This window comes from Lactuca saligna, chromosome 2 (genome assembly GCF_052625555.1).
Source record: "Lactuca saligna cultivar CGN05327 chromosome 2, ASM5262555v1, whole genome shotgun sequence".
Lineage (NCBI taxonomy): Eukaryota > Viridiplantae > Streptophyta > Magnoliopsida > Asterales > Asteraceae > Lactuca > Lactuca saligna.
The window spans coordinates 174,331,788-174,359,041 of NC_136418.1; the positions used below are offsets into that span (position 1 = coordinate 174,331,788).

The 27,254-nt window shown below is 34.8% G+C and overlaps 1 protein-coding gene across 1 annotated transcript; it reads right to left on the reverse strand.

Annotated features, from left to right (window-relative positions):
- Positions 1-1,777: 1,777 nt before the first annotated feature.
- Positions 1,778-4,029, reverse strand: UMAMIT14 (nodulin MtN21 /EamA-like transporter family protein). The gene is made up of 7 exons (XM_078977913.1): positions 3,595-4,029; positions 3,443-3,505; positions 3,239-3,355; positions 2,897-3,149; positions 2,641-2,802; positions 2,396-2,547; positions 1,778-2,162 (listed from the first exon to the last, which is right to left on the reverse strand). Exons 1-7 carry the CDS (start codon positions 3,804-3,806, stop codon positions 1,979-1,981), a joined length of 1,143 nt encoding a protein of 380 aa, XP_078834039.1. The 5' UTR covers positions 3,807-4,029; the 3' UTR covers positions 1,778-1,978.
- Positions 4,030-27,254: the final 23,225 nt, after the last annotated feature.

Here is a 27,254-nt window from a genome sequence, read left to right on the forward strand (position 1 = left end):
TTATCATTCATTGGATCCATTGTGCCAAAAAGAATCCTTACCAACTATATTAAGTACATAATAGTAAAATGATTGTAATAGCCTTGAGGTATTTATTTTATATTTTTCTTTTATTCCTTTTTAAATCTAATGCTATTTTATTTATTTTAATAATAAAAAAAGGGGTCCACCCTCTCCCTCCCCCTCTCTCTCTCTCTCTCTCTCTCTCTCTCTCTCTCTCTCTCTCTCTCTCTCTCTCTCCCTCCTTTTACCCTTATTTGTCGGATAGTAAGGTTCTTCACCTTCTTCATTCTACCGTCACTGCCCTTCTTCCAAGAGAAACACAAAATTTCACCACTGTCTTGTACCATCAGCCTCCTGCCAGCGAATATCGGTCTTCTTACTATCGTTCTTTACCTTCTTAGAATCGTTAATTCTTAGATCGGATTTAAGGGTTTTGGGTTTCATGCTACCTCCATTTGGTCAATGAGATTGATGAAGCCTGAATGACACATGTGTGGATCATCAATTGATAGGTTTCAATAGAAGAGCGAGATGAAGGTTCAGATCAACAGTTGAAGTTCATAGGAGTCACCACTACCGTCCTCTAAAATTGTATTCTTCTTTTATCCACACAAGAAAATCGGAGCAAAAACCGTTCCACAACCCCCTTCATCGAACTTCACCACCACTCATCGATACTTGCTAGGTTCAGATCAACAGTTGAGAAACGGAGAAGAAGACGATGAAGGTTTTGATTTCCATGGATCTGGAAGAGAAAATTGCAATCTTGCAGCTTTACTGGGGTTTTCTATTCCAAGCGTTCTCGAGAATCAATTTTGAACTGATTCATCGTCTACTTTCGATTATCCTGATTGCTTTTTTTTTAACGCTTCAAAAGTTCACTTTCAAATTATCAATTTTAAGTTTCAATTTGGATTTATTTTTCAATAGATACTATCAATTCCAAATCATCAATTTATCGATTTTATTTTCAAATCAGACTCACAATTTATCAAACGATTGTGATGTTGATATGAATTTGATCTGAAAATCTTATTGGTGAATTGAAACGAGTTATTGATGATTAATTTTTGAAGATGATGATAAACTGTTGTTTATTAGTAAATTGAAATCATCGATAAATTTTGTGGTTTACCTGATGAACACATTGAAGAACACCGATGAATTTTTTTAGGGTGAATGTTTGATTTGAAAAGTGGAGTTTTGGAGAGAGAGAGAGAGAGAGAGAGAGAGAGAGAGAGAGAGAGAGAGAGAGAGAGAGAGAGAGAGAGAGAGAGAGAGACTTTTTATTTTTTTTATTATTAACATAAATAAATTAATATTATATTTAAAAAATGAAAGAAAAATGGAAAATAAAGATCTCAAGGGTATTACAATCATTTTACTATTTGGATTGACCAAAAACCCAACGAAACTAGCTTAAATTGACCGCCAATTCAAAAAAATCGTGCTTTAGATTAAAACCTCAAAAAAATATATACCATAAGGACATTTTTTGCAATTTTGTCTAAATTAATAAAACACAAATAGATGAGGCGGCGGTTATATCGAGGGTGTAGCCATTCCATATATATTTGAAAAAAATCCATTGACATTGAAAATTTTCTTGTATATCATATGGGCATTTGACACGACCATAATTTACAGTTAAAACTTAAATTGTGTAATAAAACTACTAATCCTGGAAATCTAAGTCACTCTATATTTTTTTGTTAAAAACTTTAGTATAAATCTCTTAATTTTACAAAATCACGATAGTATAAATAAACTACAATAAATTTAAAAATATATATATTGAAGATTCTAAATTAAAATCCTAATCAAACAAATGATAGTTTGATTTTTTTTAAAGACTAACGCACATATTCTAATAAACTACTTCTAAGCTATAGTTTGATATCATCTAATCATTTCTAATTGTACTTCCCTAAAGGTTTGAATCAATCGATTTCCCTTTTGATTTGAACAAAAAGAATCAGACCGAAGCTTCAGCATCAACTATCTCAGATTTTGAAATCTCATTGTGACTCTTTTCTTGGGTCGGATTCAGGTCAACAATTCCTAGCTCGTCATTTCTTGAATCAGACAAAGTCGAGTCCTTACCTTTACCCCATATGATCAGGTATAATCCGAGAACAATAATTAATGCTCCAATAACCCTGAAAACAGTTATTCAAAATACAAAATGATATATGCAGTCATGTAAAGTGAACATTACATGTTTTTTCCAATCACGTAGAGGTCATTTATGTCTTTGGGATAGTGAGTGATGGCTCACTCGGGTCCACCTTTTTTGGTAGGATAAAAAAACATTTTTTTTTTTTTTTTTGTTTTAATCACCTTAATGCATAACAAACATACAAGATACTATGTCATGAGTTACAAAACTTACCTTCCCAAGTCCATTTGTTCGCCTAGAGTAAACGAGCTCACAATCACAACGATCACCATCCCAAGGGGATTGAAGGCTGTTACAAAAAAAGGTCCCTTCTTCTTCATCACTAGACCCGAAATATAGTAGCTCGCTCCTGACCGAATTATTCCCTATATCGAACCCCAAAACAAAAGAAGTTAAAGGGAAAAATAAAATAAAAAACATATGAGAAATTGAGGTAATTAATCGATCTGTTTTCTTACACTATATAGTGTCGCGAATAGTTTCGTGTCCCAATTTATAGACCAAATGCCTTTTTTGCCCTTCTCAATAACAAGAGTCATCACAGCTCCTTGCAAAGCACCCATCATACAGATGAGGGTTGTTAGAGACAAATGAGCAGGATATTTCTTCAATGTCACAGCCTGAAAAAAAAAATCGAACCATTTAAGACAAAAATTTGAGTCTTACATCATTGTATGTAACACAATGACGAAAATATCCTTTAGTCTTATTTACCTGAAGAACGTAAAATCCAGCCCAAAAAACACAGCCGGCGGTTATCATTAGCGCACCCTTGAGATGGTGGTCTGAAGAGGGTGTAGCGGGTGGTAGAGGGTGGTGGTGGTGGTGCACTCTGGTGACCTTGGTCCATGGCAATGGGATGGGTGGTCCATTAACAAAGGTCATGACCATGGCTCCACCTACTGTCACAAAGGTCCCTATGATCTTTCCTTGGCTATGCAATCTTCTTATGTTCACCTTCTCAAGCCTACGTACAATTAAAAATTAACACGTCTTTATAAAACTAGCTAGTTTTGTTTCACTGTTTGTACATTACGAAAGTCGTATTGTACGTACCTGAATATCCACGCCATGAAGAACGTCAAAGCAGGGAGAATGTTGCACATTGCTATGGCAAATGTCGCAGTGGTGTACTTCATTCCAGTATAATACAATATTTGATCCATAACAGGCCTAAATTCCACAAACTTTTTGTAATTAGATAATTTAATTAAAATTTAATATTGATGTGGGTTTAATTAGGCCTTGATGAAAGCGTACTCTAATTGTGCAAGCAACATTATCTTCAAGAACACATACAACGTCATCTGAGGTCGCAGTTTCCTGTAATTTTAAGAAAAATAAAATACAATATTTGAGATACATGCATTAATATCAGTTATGATTAAAAGTAAGTAAAATTATTAAAGTACCTTTCAAAATAGAGAGCAAATGGGCCAAAAACGATAACTGCATAAATATTTCGATAAACAGAAAATGTGCATGGATTCAATCCCTTATTTAAAGCAGACTTCACTATGATTCCATTAAAAGCGTATCCCAATTGTAAAAAGAGCACCCCGAGATATGGCTTCCCTCCATCAGCAAAACGAGACCATCGATCCCTCCACATTAATTCCTTCATCTACCCCCGATCGATGTTTTAATTTGATATCTCTTTTGACCAGTTTATGCAAATTAAAAGTTTTATAATCGAACGAATGAATGATTTTTTGTTGTGCAGTGTCCTCCATTAAAGCATGTCTTAAGAAGCTTGAGAGATGCACTAGGTACTATGTGTTTGTGTCTCCAGCTTTTTTGTTACGAAACAAAGAAGTGAAGACAATTTCTTTTTCTTAACCCGACAATCAATAGATTAAGTTGTCTTTACTAGTATTTATGTTAAGTTTGTTACATGTCTTTTTCAGTTTATTCTTAAAAGGGATTTGGCAATGTTGTCTAAAATGTGATGAGTTTTTTTTTATAAAAAAAACAAGTTTCTTTCTATGTTGACACATGGTGGTATTATACAACACTACTACCTCTAAAAACATGTGCTTTTACGTATGTTTTCTCTCATGCAAGACGACATAGCGTCTTAATTTAGCATAACTATTTATGGGATGTGAACATATTGTGTGTGAATGGCCAAATCTTTTCTACAAAATCTAAAATAAGGGACCAAAAGGTTTTTACCATTCTTGTATATATAGAAAACACGGAAAATTTGAAGGTTGCAATAAACCATTATTTTGATTTTATATTTCACCAGATTCTAAACATCTATAATCCATTTGACCACCCTCCAGTGTGGATGCATGCAATCGACATTTTACAGAGGTACATTATGGAAGGTTCAACTGTTCAACTCAAAGATATTGTGGTTGAATTTATTTGAATGAAGCAATATATGATCATAATCGTTGGATTTTCTTTTTACTCCTCTTTTTCAGAAATTGGCCTAAATGAACTCACTATCTTGGCTATTTGGGTATGGTTTAGAAACTTTGGTTGTTTTGTGTTACTGTCATTGCCATATAGGTTTGGTTTTTTTGTGTATGGCTTAATGTAATTAAGGTACAATTTAAATTATATATGTCCCAAAAATCTTGCAATAAAAAAGATGTTTATATTCCATTTCCTTGTGTTTGTTTCAATTATATTTTAGGGAATGAAAGAATGCACAGAGAGCACATTGTTCAATAGTAGTTCCCAAAGTAAATGGGTATACAATCAAAGATGTTTACATTATTGGTTTCTGTAATATGGACTTATGGAATTTATATATGGTTCATTGTGAAATGTTTCAAGATAAATTGCATGACCAATATTTCCAAATAGTGAAACAATCAACGATTCCCAATCTTTTTCATAAACAAATGGAATACGTGAATAACCAATAAAAAACTGCATAACCAATACTTCCAAAGGTTCCCAAATTAACCATCAACACCAGTTTCCAAACAAGCTTACACATAAACTACTAGTTTCAAAACAAAGGATATAAATGTTTCAAGATACCAAACATTTCTTTGCAAACACAACTAGTTCCCGTTTCTCGTTCTTGGTCCCTTTCCCTTACCAACTACATGGTGCTTTGATTTTTCACTTGCTTTTTCATACCCTTTACAAGTTGTGGAGTTATTCGCTTGGTCACATTTGGCACACGTGACTGTTAGCAGGCACAACTCATCATTTTGGGAGCCTTATGCAAAAATCAAAATTGAGGCCCTATAAAAAGTTATTGTAAAATATTACTAAGTCAATCCTTTACCTATAAGTTCAAAATTCTCATATACAAAATTGATTAAAAGAAACATCTCCTAAACTCCTTATATAAGCATCATATTCTTTAATAATAAATTTAAAGTGTTAATTACAAGCAACTTTTCAAAATAAGATAAGTAGTCAAGATATTACTATTTTCTAAATGTTGACCATTTAGAATTTCTAAAAGTAAATTCATCTATTAAAATTTTATAATCAATATTTTCAATTGAAATTAAACCCAACGCGTTTAGTTTCTCTCTTGAAGCATGAAAGATCATAAATAAGATTTTATAAGTTATAGTTTTGAAAAGATCCTTCTACTAATGTAATTTAATGAGAGCAATCAACCGATATTGTGTATGCTAGATAAGAAGTTGTATAAGTGTTTATCATTTATAAGAAATATAATATGAGTGAACTACTAATCTAGCAATTTTCCCTAATTACCTATTCAAAAATAGCCAAAATAGCCCCCGGAAGAGTAGATGGCTAGAGCTGACTAGGGTCAAAGGGGGGTAATCTACCATTTTAGGGCAATGTGTTACTGTTTTCCGGTCTGTATACTCTTTTGTGGCCCATTGGTCCATATTATATAATGTATAATTTTTCAGATTATGTTACTTTTTGGTACTTTTTCCTTGGTTTGCCTACTATTTTCTCTTAATGGAGCACTCGAAGAATAACAAGATACGTCTATTTTTTTTATTAAAGTTTTACCGTATTCTTGATTATGAGTACTTTTTGTACGTGTGGATAACTTTAAAAAAAACGAAAAAAAAAATATTAAATCGTAGGCTTCATACGAAACCTACGGTGTACAAGTCCACAATGCACAGGTTGTGCAGTGTGGACTTTTACACCGTAGGTTTCATATGAACCCTACTGATTTTTTTTCGTTTTTTAAAATGTTGCAACTTGTAACCAATTACATATGTGTTATGATTACATGATTTTTTTTCAAAAAACTTAAAAAAAAATTAACGAAACCGTAGGCTTTTTAGAAATATATGATGTACAATCAATTAATGCACAGTTTGTGCATTAGGTTTTTTTCTTTTTTTTTCAAAAAAAAAGTTATAACCAATAAAAAAACTACTCTACATTTTACAAACAATATTTTTTATTAAAATAATTCTCAAAAAAAATTACTCTCCTTTTATTAAAAAAAATTAAAAATTAAAAAATTAAAACCGTAGACTTTAACCCATAACCGTAGGCTACAGTTTGGGAAACCGTAATTTGTCGAGAGAAAATCGTAGGTTTTAAAAGAACCTACGGTTTTAGATGTTCAAAATGAAAAAATAAAATTATACTTAACCCGAAACAGTAGATCATTTGTTGAAACAGTAGCCCACTCTAATTACCTATGGTTTGTGGGTTATTTTTAGACGATTGCTAACTTTTGGCTAAAAATGGTTAAGTAATTACTTAATTAGGCTAGACTAGTAATTATATCATTTAATATTGTGTTAGTTATATTATGTTCAATTGGCATTTTTTGTAATGATTCCGGTTTTTTGAATAAATCATTACCAACAATGTCTGAGATATGCTATTTTGTAACCTCTTTTCATAATTTTTACAAGTGGATTTTATTTCTTCGATATTCAATGACTTCAATTTTTTTTTTTGTGAACGATTGTTGAGGTGAATGTTCATGTACTATTTCAAATGACTCTACTTCACTCTCTTCAATTTTTCGTAAAATTGTTATATTATTAATTTTTAAGAAACATCATATCAATTCCTAAATCAAGAGATATAACTCTAGCACAATTCAAAGCTTTTCAAAACCATGCTCTTAGTGATCTTTGAAAAGTAAATAAGTACTCACACAATACTCATGTTGTTAGAAACTTCCTTTGTAGACTCTCCCTCAAAATTACCGTTTGATCGGTACCTTGGGTCTTCTTTCAAGCATAGGTCTAGCTAGGTTAATTAGTACCTCGAGATGTTGTCTAAATATCAGTATCCTTAGTTTCATAGTTATAAGTATAATAAGTTAACTTATAATCTTAAGCATCTTCTTTTGTATCCAAAACTTGCTTCAGTATCTATTTGTAGTGACATAATACAACTCACAAATTAAGAATTCTCACAACAATAGTGTTTACTTGACATGAGTTAGCGTTAATGATTTTATTATAAAAGCTTTTCAAGAAATTCCCAACTAAAGTAACTATATCAACTAGTCATAATGGTTGATTATTAGATAAGGCATCAAAACTTATAGGAGGGAAGTGTTAGATTTAGTAACACATTAACCTTTTGGCCAAAATGTTTGACTTTTTATAGGATCAACCTTAAAGGTATACATATGCTTCCATGTAGAATACCAATAGAAATGCACCCTGCATTTTTCAAGAAACCACAGATCTCTTAATCATTGAAAGATAATGTTCCAAATTTTCAAACCAAATTTTCATTTTTAAAAAAGGAAATCATGACATACAAACATAAAAGTAATATCTGAATTAATTTGGAATTAATTTAGTGATTAAATAATAATTGTGCTTCAAATCCTTGTACTCGACGAGTTGGTATTGATCAAGAATTAATTTGGAATTGATCAAGTTGGATCATCTGTTGGCCCCAATAATTTGAAGTTGGAATTAATTTGGAAAGAGGTTATTTGTTGAAAATTCCGCTTCATATTAATTCCAAGTTTACTTCAAATCATATGGGGCCACCAATAATTGTGCTTCATATTATTTAATTGGTATTGATCAAGAATTAATTTGGAATTAATTTAGTGATTAAAAGAGATTGATTAAATTTACGGGAATTGATTAGGTAAATCAGTAATACTTATAGTTTGGGCTAATGATCCATGTTAATTAGGGATAGATTAAACCTATATGAGAGTCCATGAAGGTTTAGTCCAAAGGGCCCATCAAATGTGAAGAGTCATGGTGAATTAGGGTTTACATGTAAGAAACCATAGGAATTCCACATTATAAAAGTAACCCCTAGCATCCCTAAAATCGGACATAAGAGTTCCAAGATGAAACCCTAGCCGATTTGTTCTTCCTAACTTCTGTCTCATAAGCCTCCTTTTGTTTTTGGTGTTTGTGACTCATTTGAGGTATCATACTTGAGGTACTAAGCTCTTGAAAGGCCAAGAACTACAAGCTACAACTAAGAGGTATTCATCTAACTAGTTTTTATGTTGTATATCTCCAATTGCATGCTAGTTAGGGTATATGCTTTGGATAAAATGAAATTGCATGTATAACTTGAGAAAACTTATATCCAAAGCATTAGGGTTGTATGTGCACCATAAGATTGTTATAGTGCTCAAAACCCTTCAGTGGTATCAGAACCTAGGGTGTTTCCTGTTATATTTATGCAATGGTATTGTTTTCAAAGCTGGAAAATTTTCATTTTTGCCTCTGACTACTAGACTCGACAAGTTCTATAAAGGAACTCGACGAGTAGAGCCAATTCGACAAGTCCATTGCCTGACTCGACGAGTTGGATCATCTGTTGGCAGAATTTTCAAGTTTTGGCCAGATTTGGATTAACATGATTACCACAATATGTTTTGACTCATAAAATTCGATTTTATTGATAAGGTAATGATTATCCACATCCAATTAAATGATGATTATCAAATTTTAAGATAATTACCTGATTTTGTGAAAACTAACTATTTGTAGAATTTGAATCATCTTACTATATGGAATTAAATTAGGTCAATTGTGTGATATGGTTAATTATATGATTAATTTAATTGTTATCAAAATGAACCAAGAGTTTTAAAAAGTTTCAAATTTTTCCCTCAAGTTTTGGAATTTAAAATTTTATTAAAAGGTTTAAATTTTGAAATATTTAAATTCTAGGCCCTAGAGTTTTAAAAAAAAATCATCCTTTATACTATTCTATATTAAAAGATTAATACTTATATATATATATATATATATATATATATATATATATATATATATATATATATAAGACAGTCAATCTTACAGTTAGTAAGCCTTATTCACAAAGCTTGTCTATACAGGGGTATAAGGAAATTACCTATAAAATGACGATTGAATGGGTGTCCACTCTCACCCACTGCTTCCTTGACTAGTGGAGGGTTGTTAGCCAAACGGGTACGATAGGACATTAATTCTCATTAAAAAGTATAATGATAATTATAAAAGTAACTAAATGGTTTTCTAAATTCCTAATCTTAGTTACTTTAGGAAAAATGTGAAAATTGTGTTATTCCATGAAATTGCACTTTGCACCTTACCAAGTCGTTAATGGAGTGTGTGTAGTTAACCGACACACTAATATGGACTAAAAAGGGTGACCAAGGGTAGCTTGAGAATTGTCATAGATCAATGGAGCATGTGTGGTTGACCGGCACATTGATTAGGTGGTAAATGACTCGAGAGTGCCAAGCAAATTTGCATGGTTATTCACACCTTGTTGTGATACTAGGTATCCTAGTCACAAACTTGAAGGGCATAATCGATTTTTAAACATGCCATTGAAAATTTCAATGAATCTCAAAGGACTAGGAATTTCATAAAACTTAATTCTTTAAAATTTTAGTTTTGGGTGGTGAAATTGGTAAATCGTCATTTACCTACCTTCAAATATTTTGCAATTGGATTACAACATCCCTCTTCCGAATTGTGAAATATTGTGTTGGGTCCTAGCCTTAATATTTTGCAATTGGATTACGGCATCCCTCTTTTGATTGCAAAATGCGATGCCCTGATCTTGACTTTTCTCGCCTCCTGTAAGTCATCCGGGAGAACGCCATGGCGTAAGTAATCAACGTATGGTTTAGTCCATTTCGGTGTAGTCGATATCGTATTAAACCGTTGGTTATCGATACTTCTCTCTGTGAGCACTTCAATTAGCACTTTCTTTGTAAAGTGATCAGAAGAAGTTGAGGCTAGCTTGCTGAGAGCATCCGCCCTTGCATTCTTTCCCCAAGAGATTTGTTTTATTGAAAAACTTTTGAAAGTGTTGGTCAGGTTGCAGATTGCGTCTAGGTATTTCTGCATCCTTGAATCTTTTGTCTCATACATTCCATTTATATGGTTTGTGATAAGTAATGAATCACTGAGGGATGTTAATTGCTTTGCACCAACCTCTTTAGCCAGCCTCAGACCCACTAGGAGTGCTTCGTACTCTGCCTCGTTGTTAGATACTTGGAAGTTGAATTGCAGCGTGTAAGTGATATCTTTGCCGTTGGGAATTTGGAGGATCAGGCATGCGCCTGATCCTTCCTTACTTGCTACGCCATCGGTGTTTAGCTTCCAGAGTTATTTGTCGGCTTCAGGCCCAAGCGGGTCGACGGAGATTGTCGTCAACACTCCCTCAATGGTATCTAGAATTTCAACTAGGAAGTCTGTGAGGGTCTGGGCCTTGATGCTAGTCCGGGGGTGGTAATGGATATCATGTTCGCCTAATTCTATGACCCACTTGGTCAGGTGCCTGGACTTTTCCGGCCTTAGCAGCACTTGTTGTATCGGGTAACTAGTCAGAACATCCACCTTGTGGGCTTGAAAATACATCTGTAGCCGTCTGACAGCATATACCAGGGCGAGGACCAGCTTTTCTAAGGTCGGGTAATTGACCTTTGGTCCTCGTAAGGATGTACTAACAAATTGGATGGGGACCTACTTGCCTTCCCTCTCCACCGCTAACACAAAGGATATGGCCTCTTCGGAAGCTGCTAAATACATCTGTAGTGTTTCCCCTGGTAGCGGGAAGGTGAGAGCTGGTAGTTGGTGTAAGAAATCTTTCAATTGTGGCAATTCCGCATCTGCTTTTTCTGTCTACTTGAACTTGTTTTTGTCTAGGCATCCTTTAAGTCTTTGGTACAGAGGAAGCGCTTTTTCTGTAGATTTGGCGATGAATCTTCCTAGTGTTGTCAACCTACCATTGATCACCTGCACATCCTTGAGGTTGTGAGGAGTCTTCGAATTGAGGAGCTCCTAGATTTTGGTGGGATTGGGAAGAACCCCTTCCTTGGATATCTGATACCCAAGGAATTGCATGTCCTCTACCCCGAAAGTACACTTAGCTGGGTTTAACTTCATTTGCGCTTTAGTTAGCATTTGGAAAGTTTCTTCCACATCGTGGAGTAATGTTTCTTCATTGCGGGTCTTAACTACCATGTCATCGACATAGACTTCAATATTCCTACCAATTTGATCGGAGAATCCTTTTTCCATGAGCCTTTGATAAGTAGCGCCCGCATTTTTGAGCCCAAACGACACTTACTGGTAGCAGAAGTGCCTTTCTCAGTGTGGAAGGCAGTTTTCGCCTCGTCTTCTCGTTTCATCTATACCTAATGGTAGCCCTTGTACGCATCAAGGAAACATTTGAGATGAAAAACTTCAAGCGATTTGACTTTCTGATCAATCTCCAGGAGAGGATAACAATCCTTTCGACAGGCGTTGTTAAGGTCTGCGTAATCAATTCACATTCGTCATGACCTATTGGCTTTCTTTACCATGATAGGATTTTCTATTCATGTTGGGAACATTACTTCCCTGAGTATGCTGACATTCACCAGATCAGTCACTTTTGTGTTTGTGACCTTGTTCCATTCTGCTGCTTGGCCCCTCTTTTTTTGTTTGACAAGATTGCTTCCAAGCATGATATTAAGGTTGTGTTCTATAACCTGTCAATCAACGCCCGTCAGATCTGTACGTTTCCAGGTGAAAACGGTGGAGTATTGCTTTAGGAGTGCTACCAGCCATGCCCTGGTCTCATCGGATAAGTAAGCGCCGATTCGCACTAGCTGTTCTGGATATTCCATGTTTATCTGGTGTTGCTCGGTGGAACATCCCTCCTTGGACTTCTTTGGCGCTCGCACAAGCTCGGGAGCGGCTATGATCTGGTAGCAATGTTTTGCCCTGGTGTTTGTGGCGAGGATCGTCACTGATCCCTGGCGTGTGCTAAATTTAACGATGCCATGCATCGTCGATGGTACAAGGTGTAGCAAAGAGATTGCCGATCGTCCGAACAGAATATTGTGTTTTGCTGGATACCGAATCACAGAGAATTCGATTGTTCGTGTGATTTGTTCCCTCTTGTCGTCACTGACCAACGTTAAGTGCAGACGAATAATGCTCAATGGCCACAAACTATGTTCGGTGAATCCCACTGGTTGGGGGTCGTAGCCCCTCCTTCCACGCATCTGGTAGTTGCCTAAAACAATGATCATAGAGTATATTAGAGCAACAGCCATTATCATTGTATACTTGATGGATTTTCGTGTTACGAATGAATCCAGATATGAGGAATGGGTCTCGTGGATCCCAGTTCGATGGTCTAGGACCACTGCTCGAGAAACTAATATTCATTAGGTTTCTCGAGAGTACCTATATCTCGTCCTATGCTTGGTGAGGTGTGTTCCTCTTACGAGAGTTAGAGATAGTGAGTACCTCTGTGCCATGATACAGAGGCCCCTGCAACAGATCGGGATGCGATATCACCATCTGAGGCAGTGAACCATCCAACGACTGCTGCCAGTAACTACTCTAGAGTACTAGCTCGATAATCGACGGGATCTGTGCCACTAGCACGTGGGTTGGGGCCTGTGTTCTATACTCACAATGATGGTTGTTGGTTACCGTCACCGGTGTTTGAAACAGGTCGTCTGCTGCAGTCGTAGATGTTGTTGGCTTTAGATCGCCTGTTTGTTGAGAGCCAGCGCCGTTTATTGGTTGTATCACTCTAAGGATACGTCTGTATGGCGCCAAATGTTGTGACATGTTCTACAAGGGTTTGGATGTCGGATGATGGATCTGTCCTGGAAGATTTCCTGAGAACATAACACAAAAGAATCGTTAAAGGACGTCCAAGTGTTCTCCGGGACGTCACTCCGATGATCAAGTTAGTTTTCCGAGAGAGAGAATTTTAGGGTAAAATTCGTGAGGGAGAAGACGGATCCTTTCCTTGAGGCAGAAGAGATCCTTTTTATACCTGTTACTAACGGATCGTGGGGACCTCGTCCAATGAGTGTGAGATGTGGCCTCCTCTGATTGGGATAATTATGCCCACGTATCAGGCCAATCCATTCAATCATCTAAAATCCATTCTACCATGCAATTCTAAAAAACTCAAACAATCATGCATATAACGGCATCTCTCCTAGCATACTATCATGCAATCCGGAGCAAATCCTTAGTCTAATCTAGCATGTGATTCTCATATCATAGCGTAAAACATATAACATCTATGGGTATTTTAGGAAAACTTATTTAAGTCAGATGATTGCATGCATCGCACCCTTTTATTTTATTAAAATCCCTTATTTTAAATGTTTCTTTTTATGGAAAAATCTACCAAGTCCTCGATTTGAGTTTAGACACACCAGAGAGTATGCCCGAATCCCTCAAACCATGGCTCTGATAGCAACTTGTAACATCCCAAAAATTCAAATAAAATTTTCACTTTTAAATTCATTTCAATCATACGCTCATCATATAAAAAAACAATCAATAGTATATCATAATAACATATTATCAAAGCACAAAATCCCAAAATCACGTGATACGGAAAATCATAGGTGGATGCGGTGCGATCAGGCCGAGCCCTTCCCTTTCGAGCTGGAACTACCCGAAACATAAACTACAAAACCTTAAGCACAAAGCTTAGTGAGTTCCCCAAAAATACCGATACATACATACATAACATAGAAGCATATTTTGGTGCTTTCAACCCCTTCAGTCTCTTTCAACCAGTACTAGGTATATTTCAACCATTTCGGTCTCTTTCAACCGGTGGATATATTTCAACCCCCTTCGGTCTCTTTCAACTGGTATCGGTTCTATTTCACACATTAGCACTACCACATAATATCATAACAAAAGAGTCACAGAGACATCAAGAAAATACATGCATAACAAATAATTTTCACGAAGACAACCGTCATACTACAAATATAAACTAGTGAGTCGACATTGGTGCCTTCAACCCATGGATACAGTGAAGGAAAACTCACCTCAGACTAAAGATATCAAATCACACTCGGGTTGTTGAATTGAGAAATCCTCTCACTAGATCACAAGTATAAAACCCTAATTAGAAATTAGGTCAATAATCTAACTCGAGAGTCCAAACCCTATTCTAACCCACCAAGGCCAAAATACCATTAGCCCCACGACCCAAAACATACACCATATCCAAAATGGGCCCAATATCAAGAAGGCCCACCACTGAAAATCTTGCGTCCTAACAAAATTCCAAGCCCCTAAATCCGAAATGGCCCGAGGCTAAAAAGCCCAAAATCCTCTCTCGTGAGTACGCTCAACGTACCAACAATACGCCCGACGTACTCATGGCCTTCGCATAGTCGGTACCTCAGACGTGTACGCGCAACGTATGCCTAGGTACGCTCGACATACACTGCATCTGGCCAAAACCTCCTTCTAAAGTCTTAATTAGTTAAGACCTAACGTCCAGTTTTAGATCTAAGCTTATTAAAACGTATTAATCCATAAAGTTGCAAACTTTAAACTTTCACATGTCTTAATGGGACCCAAAACCCGATTTTATCCATCTAAACCATAATACAAACATCAACTTAAGCATGATTCATCAAAACCCATCAAGATGATATTTTTATGGTTCCTAATAACTCCATAATGGATAAAGTTTCCAACTTTATCCATTAGATTGGGCCAACCAACTAAGATCTAGTCTTCAAGTCTCAAAAGGTCCAAAAGTGCATCTTTTCCAACTTAATCCATTAAGTCCAAGTCTCAAGCTTTTAGATATGAATTAATATGATTTTTAGATTGATAAAGTTTTCAACTTTATCCATAACGATGTCACAAACTTTCAAGATATAAACTTTATGCACTAAAGTGACCAAAAGCTCATAACACCCAAGAGTAGCTAGATCTATCAAATGCATCATCAAGATTTAAACTTTATACCTCTAGAAGAATGATCAAGGTGAACAAAGTCTAGATCTACAAGCTCCAACGCAACCAACGCTTCTCCAATGAGATCCTTCTTCTCCAAGATGCACCAAGAACACTCCACAACACTTAAAAACACATTCTTTTTGCTCACAAGGCTCAAACTAGGGTTAGCATTTCAAAGGAGGGTGTTGGAGAGGTGGAGGCTAAGAATGGGTTTGGGAAAGTTAAGGAGCTTAAATAGGGCTCAAACCAAGAAATAGGGTTTGGGCACTGATCGAGTACGTCCAACGTACTCCATGAATTCCTAGTACGCCCATCGTACTCTGGGTACACCCAATGTACTCCATGTATGCCTAGTACGCCCAGCATACTAGAATAAGCCACAAAACCCTCCTAACTTCAAACGGTCATTACTTCTTCGTTCCAACTCTGTTTTCGACGATCTTTATATCCACGAAAAGGTAATGAGAAACTCTACAATCCTACCAAATCCCCTTTGCCTTAAAACTTTCTGAACTTAAATCCAAAATTCATAAAAGGCCCAAAATATCACTTTACAATTATACTCTTGGGCTCCAAAGCACCAACCGAACTCTCGGATCACCTAATCTACATTACACACATACAAAGGGGCCTAATCTCTCTCTATCAAGGCCCAATGCCTTATGATAACTGATCATCGGATCACGACCCCAAATTATGAAACGATTCGAAACAGGGTGTTACATAAAAACATCGAACTAAAATCCTTAATTCATAAAAGAAGTCTGAAACACTACTTTTCCCATTTTACCCTTTGATTCTAAAGCATAAACTGAACTCTTGGATCACATAATGTATATTACCCACATCAAAATGGGTCTAAACCTCTTTTTCCCAAAGCCCGAAGCCTTATGTTACTTGATCTTTGGGTCACGGACCCGAATTATGAAACAACGTATATTCAAGTTAAAAAAATTATTTTTTGTAAAACTGGAATTTTATTAACTTGAAAAGAAAATTACAATACACTTTAAAAAACGAAAAATACAACAGATATGTTAAAAGTACAAAACATAGATAGTTAAAGTTGTAGAACTCGTTACTCGGTACCTGTTCGGCTGACTACCGAGTAGCAAGTACTCGAGAGTTAGGAGTACTCGCAAGTACTCGGGGAGTACTCGGATTCTGTAATTCATGTAGAAATATTTTTAGGGAAATTATATATGTCAAAATCATAAGTTGATTGAAATATATAACAAAATTTGATATATATGGATACACAAAAACTGAAAACACATAATGGTCCCACTTCGTGAATAATTATTGGAAATTTAAGATATATATGTAGTAATAATCACATGTGTGTTTGTTAAATAATAAATCATTAAGTATATTATACATATTAATCACCAAGTTGACCGAGTTTACAATATTGCTCAGTTTAGTAAGGGGCCGATTGGGGAGTACTCGGGATTCTGTAACTCGCCTCAGTTAGGGGCCCAGTAGCGAGTACTCGAAGGAGTAATCGGCCAACTCGGCGAGTTTTACAACATTGTAGATAGTATTACTGCTATAAAAGATAAACATACATATTATATTTTTTTGCAATTTCGTCCTTAGCCTTTAACGCCAATTTTATTTCACGTCCAGTAAGGTGACTAGTATCGTTCATTAAGTACGTTATTCACGAGAATTTTCCTTATCTGTTGCGACAATCAAATATTGCTCCAAAGTAGTATTGAACTTGTCCATTTTTTTGTCATTTTATTGATGTCACTCGAACTACTTGCGGACCCTTTACCCTTTTTGTTTTGTTTGGTCTCTTCCTATGGGACGAGTTGCTTTTAGAAACCTCAATAGGCCCATCTTCGTTGAGGTCAAATCCGACATACGCATTTGACGATTGATTATGAGTGGTTTCAGATGTTTTGGTTCATTTAGAACCACCCGGGAATGATTTCGAAGTTTTGATATCTTGCCACTTTTTTTACTCCTTCACAATATTCCAAACATGAAGAAATTTAAAAGGTATACCCTTATCAGTCCGATAAAGTGCTAGAGCTTTTTTTAAAATTGTTTCATCGTTTGCACCACTTTGACACTACTGCTTCATGCTCACAAATATCATGTTAAACTCCATGACAACTTTGTTAGTTTTCCTCCCCTTCAATTAAAATTGATCTTTTTTATGTAGTGTTCAAGCTTCATTTATGTGAGAAAAACACCTAGTAACTTTGCAATAAATATTTGGCACGTCTTGGTTGTTCCTGACTTTTGGGTCTTCTGAAACATCTACCTGTGCACGACCCAACGCCACTTTTTTCTCCGATGTCCAATTTTCTTGGAAAGTGTCTTTCATTTTTTCTTGGTTTCAGTTGAGGTTGAATTTTTTTCATGTTCGAAATCTGTTTCGTGTTCGCTTTCGGGTTGAGAATGACTTTGGAATTGGATTTGGGTTTGGGATTGGAATTGAGAGTCGATAAGGTTGTCAAATGGGTTGAGGTTATTTTGTGGTTGCGATTGGAATTAGAATTGGGTTTAGATTGAGATTGAGATAAGAATTGGGGTTGGGGTTGGGGTTGGGGTTGGGTTTGAATAGGATATGGGGTGTAGTATGTACCGTGATTATGGTAACTATGAGGTAAATAAATAGGACGATCAATTTGATTTTGGAAGAAGGTAGGTGATGAAGGGTTTAAAGTGGTTGTGCTTTGGGTATTTTTCTTGCTTCTTCTTGGAGTTTTTGGGTTTAACGCAAAAGCCATTTTTTACAAAATATGGAGAGCGTTTGAGTGAAAGATGAAGGTCATTGTGTGTTATAAAATAAGGTAGTTGTTGGTATTTATAAAGGTTGAACATGGGTTAAAAATGATTTTTTTATGAAGAAACGTTTTGGGTAGAAAATTAAAATTTGAAAATTTGGTCTTTCTCTCTCATCAATACACATATGCCGAGTTGGTGGCACAGTATTTGCCGAGTCTGGCTTGGATATGCCGAGTGATTGCCTTCTAGCCTTATTTTTAGGGATGTCAAAGGGAACAAACGGGACAGAGGTTGCACCCCCCACCCCCACTTCCGAAACCCACCCACCCCCCCCCCCCCCGGAAATCTCCAGGTTTCCTTCCGCCGCCCCTTCCACGAATTCTTGGATTATCCCCGTTCCCACCCCGGATTAATTATGTTTTGCCTTTTTTGGGCTAAAATAAGCTATTTTTAGGTAAAAAGTAAATATTTATAGCAAAATTTAAAACGTTAAAAACAAAAATATTATGACATTTTAAAAAGCATTATAATAACAACTTTAAAAAAATGATTTTTTGTTGAATTTTAGCAGCTCAAAAACATGATTATATATATATATATATATATATATATATATATATATATATATATATATATATATATATATATATATATATATATATATATATATATATAAAGAGAGAGAGAGAGGACCCTCATAGGGGTTTTGAGACGATACTACTTGTCGTCACCCTCATCTCTGCCCCGAAATTAAAACCAGAGTTAACTTTGTCTAAAAGTGGCTATCTATGCTTTTAATCAAATGACACCTTACAAGATCAGGATCACATGGTTGTTTTTGACATCATGCTTATTGTTATTGTCTATACTTGCTAAAAACATGGGTCACATGGTTGTTTTTGACGTCGTGCTTATTGTTGTTGTCTATATTTGCCAAAAGACATGATCTATTATTAACAAGTCCGCACAAAAAAGAATCAAGAAAAATAATTTAGATGGTATAAAATAGGAGTAAAATCAAGCCATTTCTATTATCGACTGTTTTGACTTTTGATTTTATTTTCTTTATGATACCATCTTTTAAAGATTAAAAGAGTTTGTGATTTGTGAACCGTTTTCAATATATACATTACATGCTGTAAACTGCAACGTTTTTCTATATTTTATAGACACTACATTAATTGAATCTCTAGACAATGGAATGGTAAACAGGAGACCAAGTTATAAGAAACGTATTGGGCTTTTGTTGTGCTAATTAGTGTTTTCTCAATATGTTTCACATGATGAATAAATTAAAACAAGTCGAATAATTCAAGCATCTTTCTGGGTTGTAATTTAAAATTCAGATTATGTGAAGAATATAATAATATAAATAGGTAAGAGAAAACACCAATTGATAAATAACCTAGCGTGTAAAGCAAATAGTGTAAAATTTGTGTTTTATAGTTAATAAAAGGGGTAATGATTTAAAAGGGTAATATATTCTTCGATTTGTACATATTTGGTCACTGGGTTTATTTTGTATTCATATTTACCCCTTTAACTTGTTAAACTATACACATTTAGTCCTTATTACCGGTTGTTACAGGTTAACCGATAAAAATGTCTTAATATGGTAATATATTTCTCATTTTGTACACATTTAATTCTTAATATTTTTGTACACATTTAATCCTTAATTTTTTTTTGTTAAAAATAATTTATTTTTGTTTTTGTATGCATTCAATACTTATGAATGTTTTCTTTAAGTTTTTCTCACAACATCTTACATGAAACAATCATTAACGAGGTGTTTTAGGTTTTTGATGCTTATGTCTATCGCGATCTTGACTACTTGGTTGCTTAGGTCATGTATTTTTAACGTCATAACTTTTTCATGTGATCGCGGATTTTAACGATCTTTATATCTATGCATTTGTATTTTAGTCTACTACAACTTTCGTTTATATTACACCCGTTAAAAAGTAATATATTTTTTAATTACGATCTTTATATCCATACGTTTTTTATGAATGCATGTATGTATGTTTTTTTATAAAATCATAAGTAAAAACATATTATTTTTTAACGAGAGTAATCTTAACGAAAGTTATAGCAGACTTAAAAAATGAACACGTAGATATAAAGATCGTTAAAACTAGATATCATATGAAGAAGTTACGACGTTCGGAATACAAAACCTAAGTCAAACCACAAGACATATGCAAACCAATCAGTCGAGGCTCTGATAGAGATAAGCATCAACAGCCCCAAACACCTCATCAATCAGGGACAGCCGCAAGATTTGGTAGTAGGTGTTGCCGTTAAGTAGAGAAAATAAAAAATATCGAAAATTTTACACTGCGTATAGAAAAAGGCAGGGGTTACCAGTGTACTACGGGCACCCAAAGAGAACCATTCATGTCATCAATGATAGTCTCATGTTAGATGTCGTGAGAAAAACTCTAAATAAATCATTCATAAATATTGAATTTGTATAAAAACAAAAAATGACTAATTTTGAAACATATATATATATATATATATATATATATATATATATATATATATATATATATATTAAGGACTAAATGTGTACAAAAAGATTAAGGACTAAATGTGTACAAAATGAGAAATATATTACCCTAATAAGTTATTTTTCTCGGCTAACCTGGAGTAAGCGGTCATAAGGACTGGATGTGTACAGTTTAACAAGTTGAAGAGATAAATGTGGACGAAAAAAAACTTAGTGATCAAAATATATACATATTAAAACATATATTACCTTTTTAAGTCATTATCCCTTAAAAAAAAGGTTGTAATTCTCTTTCAAAGAAAAATGTTGTAATTGTACACTCTCTTAATTTTAGACCTTTTTAAAATTTCAATTTTCACCTTTCAAGAATTTAGTGTTACACATTTTTCGTCATTATCGAATAAAACAATTCAATCATTACTTTTGAGACTTCGAGATTTCAGACTCAATGGTTCATCAGGAATTGAAGTATTTATTTATCTAACCTAATAAATGGAAACCATTTTTATCAAATGTTATGTTTTTATTTAATTTAACACATGTTATTTTCTAAGATATTTTGAATTATTTTTTTCCACTTGTCATTTTTTTGTATTTTTTATTTTTCTTAAATTTAAAAAACACATTTTAGTAAATTTTATATATATGTAGGTATATCATTATATTAAATATCATAACAAATGCTCTTTAAGTGTTTTTTCTCTTTCTTTTTTTCAGATTTCCTACATTATACTGAATTAATTACTTTATTCATTATATCATTTATATTTATGTAAAATTATTCCTTAAATTTTTTTTTTAATAAACTCGTGTAGTATACAGGTGTTCCACCTAATATGGATATAAGATATCATCTTTATTTCATATTATACCACTTCTAAAGTGATCTCTCGCATAATTCATTGTCATTATATGAAGTTTAAGATTTAAATTCAAGATTTCAACCTTATTATAAAAGGGTTAGTTTCAAACACAGAAGTTAATAACCAAATTATAGCACATATATACCAACATTCCCGGGCATGTTCATAACTAAACATATATAATATGTGGTTTTGTAGTTAGGTGGTATTATATATATATATATATATATATATATATATTGAACCCACAGTAGTACTATATATGAATTAAAATGGACGAAACCACTTGAGCAAAGCCATGACTAAAAACTACCTGTATTCTTAGTTGTTTGACAGAAGCTAAGGAGACAAGAAAGTAAGAAGGACATAGGCATGAGAGAAGATCCAGGTAGACTCCAACAAATGGTGTACATGTGCATATTGCATGTCCTAATAAAACAAAGTGCATTCAAAAAGTTAAAGTTCAAAGTATATGCCGGGGAAGATCCTCTTCTTACCCACCCACCCCCACCTTTACTTCAAAAGCCACAAACAAACCCATTTCTCTCTCTCTCTCTCTCTCTCAAATGGGCACAGAAGCAGCAGCAGGAGGTGGTGGGAACGATGATGATGAAAGCTATATATGAAGAGATCTAGTCATAATGGTTATTAGACACCATTAGGGCAACTATTACCTTTGGCAAAGTGTGTTATTTATATATACTGGTTCAAGAAAGAACCAAACGTCCATATAAGATGACTTTTTGTAGAGGAAAATAATTAATGTGGTAACTATTTCCTCATTTTTTTTCTTTTCCTTCTTATATGTCTCCTTCTGCATCACTTGTTTGCATGAAACGTAGGGATGCTTGTATGGGTTTTGCTTAAATAAAGTTTTTGTTTGTGAGTTTTATTTTATGTATTTAATTAGTTCGTTGTTATATAACAACCTTTATAGCTAAATAATAATGACTATTGAGCCTTTGTGATATTCGTTATGATTCATTTGTATTTAAGCCTAGAAATTAGACTAATTTGAACAAAATAGTTAGCATAAACTTTATGAAACAATAGTGTATGCTGCACTTTGTTGCGTTATATTATACCACACTTATCCTATGAAGAACCTACATTTGAATAACAGGGTAGAATAGAAATTAACATGCAAAACGTTTTTTCCTACTTACATGATGGAAGATATGGCATTGAATCATAAATTGAAACATATTGTTAATGGTAGAACCCATGAATGAAAGGAGATACTCTTCTCCGTTTTCTTCCTTTCATTCCAAGGTCACATCAATTGTTATCAGAAATTACCTAATTAAGTGCATGTTGTTAACCACACTTTCTAATGTAAACATTTCATACTGGATTGAGGTGACTGTTACAGAAAATTTGTGCAATAAAAGCTAAATTATCGACTGACAAAACTTCTGAATATGAAAATATTGATGTCAAATTATGAAGAAAAAAAATAACGTAACAGATAATCATAGAAAGCTATTTGGTCTTTGCTATCCTTCTAGACATCACTACTAGAAAACTTGATAATTAACTACGGCTGTATTCGTAGGAAATCTGTAGGAACAAGGGGTTACCTACAGAATTCCAACAAAAAATGGTTTGTAGGGAAAACCCTCGTGGGTAATTTTTTCCTACGATTTACCTACAGACTTTCATCCCTGTAGAGAGAATCATTCTCACCAAAACGAATAATAAATGTGACCCTAAGTGCGTCATGGTTAAATCATTAAGAAAATCCTAATCACATCTATAGACTCATGAAACACATACATGATTACACACTGTTAAATTTTAGTAGGGAGAAGAATTGGTTACTGCACTGGACATGGTGAAGTTGAACCACGACGGCCCGCGGCAAATGTCTCCCTGTCAATAGCGTAAGAGTGGGCCTCAAGCCCTCAATCAGTTGTGAACTTGCGAGAGCCCTCTATTTTGTCGGACAATATCTCGTCCTCAGTTCATATTGGGCCACAAACTTGGCCTACTAATTCATAAATTTATTTTCTCAACGTTACAATATATGATTTATTGGTCAATGCTTCTTTCTAAAGATGTACAAAAGTGGTTTTTTTTTTTCAAATAGGATCGTTCTAGTCAGCAAAGTTAAAAGTGGATCGAGTTCAAACCAATTTTTCAACATAAAAACCCAAACCTATAGTAACAGTTAGGTTGTCCGGAGTGGGACCCCCAAGACGCATGAACACTGCCCCTAGAGCCGGTGTTCTGGCGGCTATGGCGTGAGTGCAAAGATGGAGGAAGACAGAGTCTCTCATTGGCTATCTCGATTTTGGGGGGCTGGGGGGGGGGGGGGGGGGGGGGGGGGTAACACTTGCAGGGGCGGAGCCAAGATTTGATGATAAAAGAGGCTTATATTGTGCCCGACAAAGATCTTGGACGATAGCAATGTTTTTGTATAAATGGTAGTCACATATTATATTGGTTAACTGAAACCACAATTGTGAATGAAAGTAAAAGAACTACTTACAATATCGGTTATCGGCAGTTAAGACTCATCAATGTGATGAATTATAATATTAAAATGAGGATAAATCGTAATTAGAATAATATGGTTAGTGTCAATAAGATTTTAGCTGTGGGGCCTAATTTTAGTGATAGTCATGACCTTATTACGTCTATATCTAACAATTGAAATTTCAATAAAGATTGGGAAGGGCACCGGGAAGGGCTTAACATAAATAAAAAACAAATGTGGGCTTCAAATTTGTTGTACCCTCATTATTTATGAATACTATAGTTTATAGTTTGAAGTTTTAAAAGAGATTGAGGGGGGCGGAGCATCTGGCAGCCCCCTACTGCCTCCGCCCATGAACACTTGAATTTGGTACGCGAGGCGTACTGGAGGTACGTTTAGTGTACTAGCCTATTATGGTCACGAAGCTCATCCACGTACGTTGGGCGTACGTGAGCAAGTATGAAACCCTAATTTTTAGGGTATTGCACCCTATTTAAACCTTGTGATAGCCTTGCTAGGCAATGTTTAGACAACCTCCATTCTCTCTTGTCCGGAAAATCGAAACCCCAGAGAGTTTTTGAGAGATTTGAGCCATAAAGTGTATTTGTGGGTGCTTTGTCAAGGAGAAGAAGAAGTGAACCATTTGAAGTTGTGTTTGGAGCTTGAGGATCGAGGATTAATTCATCATTTTCCATCTTTGTGAGGTAAAAAGCTCCCATCTTGCTAATCTATGATGTTAGATCTAGTTTTGGTGCCATTTTGTGCTCTTCGAGTCCATGGATTGATTGTTGAGCCTCTTGATTCACTCAAGAAGTGATTGATGGTAGATCTAGGGTTCTTTTGGTCCATTTGTCCATAAAAATGCAGGCTTTGAGGTGCTTATGGACTCATGCATGAGTTAAGACCCTTTGTTAAGTTCTTTTGAGCTATAGAATCCCATTAAGCCATGCATGCACGTAAAGTTCCCAACTTTACGTGATAAACCACCTTAAGGAAGTTAGATCTGAGACTTGGGTTGAAGTCTTAGTTTATTAAGAGCTTAATGAGGGAAGTTGGCCGAACTAGGGAGTATGTTGGGCGTACAAATTGGTACGATGCGTGTACAAGCCCAGAGCGAGTACGCTAAACGTACGAGCTGAGTACGCCCTGCGTACTCAGTAGTGGGCTTAGGATTGTAGGCTTCTCGGTTTTAGGCCATGTTGGGCCTTAGTTGTCTTGGGCTTAGGATTGTAGGCTTCTAGATATGATTTTCTTTGACGAAACCGAGGATTTTAGTTGAAAACCAGGATTTGTGCGGGTAGAGTTTCAACTTGAAAATATTATTTTCTCGGGTCTTCAGGGCGTCGGGACTTGCTTCGGGTGTTGGGGTGATTTTCTAGGCTTCAGGGGGTGTTAGGGTAATTTAAGAGAGAGTAGAAGGTAAAAGAGAGTGAAAGAATATGAGAATTTGTAAACGAAGTTCGGAAGGCTCGCTTTCTATTTATAGTAGTCCGAAGACTCTTCGTACGCTGAGCGTAACTCCATTACGTTGGGCATACGCGTACGTAAGGCGTAATCCTCGTACGCTAGGCGTACCTGCTATGTGGTACTAGTTTGGTTCTCAGGCCTTGGACGTGCCGCAACTGCATGATACGTGTCCTTCGTCCGTAGTACGTTGGGCATGCGTGTGAAGTACGCTAGGCGTACGTACGGCTTCGGATAAGTTTCGAATTTTATATTTAAAACATCAAAAATTCATATATTTCGCATATGGGCTCCGTTTTTGACGTTCTTTATATGCACGCATAGGTATGACCTTGCTCTAAAACTTTCATTTAAACTTTGTTGGCTAATTTTGAATTCATTTTTAATATTATATTTTTAACAGGCCGGGACAGGAAAAGTCCGTTAAAAATTCATAACTTCTTCATATGACGTCCGTTTTTGTCTGTCTTTTTACCGTTGTACTACTATTGACGAGACATTCGATTCTTGTTTAAGTTGTGTTGGCTAAAAATCACTCGATCTTTATTTCGAGTTTCGGGTTGTGTACTGCTATCCTGAATCTTAGAAAAATCATAACTTCTTCATACAAAATCAGATTTAGACGTTTTTTTTATGAAAATTCTCGATTTAACGAATACTACGAATTTCATTTAGATCACAAAGGCTAAAAAAGTAGTTTATCGTAAACTCACTTTTTACGTCATATGGCGTCGTATCAGTTTTGTTGCGAAACTTCAATAAGTCATAATTTTTACGTTATAACTCGGATTTCAATGAGGTTTTCGCATAAACGTTTCTAACGAGATAATTTAGAACTATCAATAACATTAGTTTTACTTATTTCCATCTTAAATGTTATATTTGCGTTAATTTTGGTAATTGATTTTTGATCGGAATCTTATACGACTTCCAATACTTCCCGAATTATTCAAAACATAGTTTTACTTCAAATCTTATAGAACTATCATTTTAGAATTCAATGTTTAAAACCATATAATATTTAATAATATTTATTTTTAAACTAACAACACGATAACTGAACGTGTATGTTAGATTTTTCCAATTAAAATGGGATCCTAGAGGTAAATGTGGTTTTACTACCATATAAAAACATATAGGTAGAGATTTGGAACCGAATTATATGATTTCTATGTTTTAAATTTTTATGTTTTTTTAAGTAATGTAATGTTTTATGTTTTTAGTAATTTAGGTTTTAAATTTTTATGTTTTTAATTAATGAAATGTAGTTTTATTTTTCTATGTTTTTAAAATATTTATTTATGTTTTAAATTATTTTTTATTTAATTTAATGTTAAAAAATGAATATTGTGGAGTGTGAACAATTTTCAATGTTTAGTGAATTGGTGGGGATTGGTAGTGAGGCTAACATGACACTGAGTTGATAGTCCTGCATTTTCTAGTAACTTGGCTGACCACTCCCCCACATTGTTGTTAATTATGAAAGCTACACACGGATTGCCACATCAGACTAGTACACGTCACCTAAGTTAGTTATTCGGTTAGACAGTTAGTCGGTTAGTTTTTCTGTTTAGAGAGTTGTTCATGTATATACGTTTGATAGTTGTAATCTTTCCATTCAATGAATTCAGAAATAACATTCAAACAGTTCATCTTTCTCTCTGTAATTCTCTTCAATATTCAGGAATCAACACACATTCATAGAATCCATTTAAAACCAATCTACGTGACAGTGTGAAACATGTTTAAAAAAATATTTTTTCATATTTTATTGAATTTTCCTTTAGTATTGGAATTTAATGAAGTTTCATGGTTGATAAAAAAACCGACCAATGGAAGAAAACATTTTTTACGTTTTTATGGA

What these genes read in the sequence shown, in the direction of transcription:
- UMAMIT14 (XM_078977913.1), bottom strand. Translation starts at nt 3,806, where the DNA reads ATGAAGGAATTAATGTGGAGGGATCGATGGTCTCGTTTTGCTGATGGA. An exon ending in TTCATGGCGTGGATATTCAG is followed by an intron (nt 3,150 to 3,238) that starts GTACGTACAATA and finishes AATTGTACGTAG; the next exon opens with GCTTGAGAAGGTGAACATAA. An exon ending in CTGGATTTTACGTTCTTCAG is followed by an intron (nt 2,803 to 2,896) that starts GTAAATAAGACT and finishes TTTTTTTTTCAG; the next exon opens with GCTGTGACATTGAAGAAATA.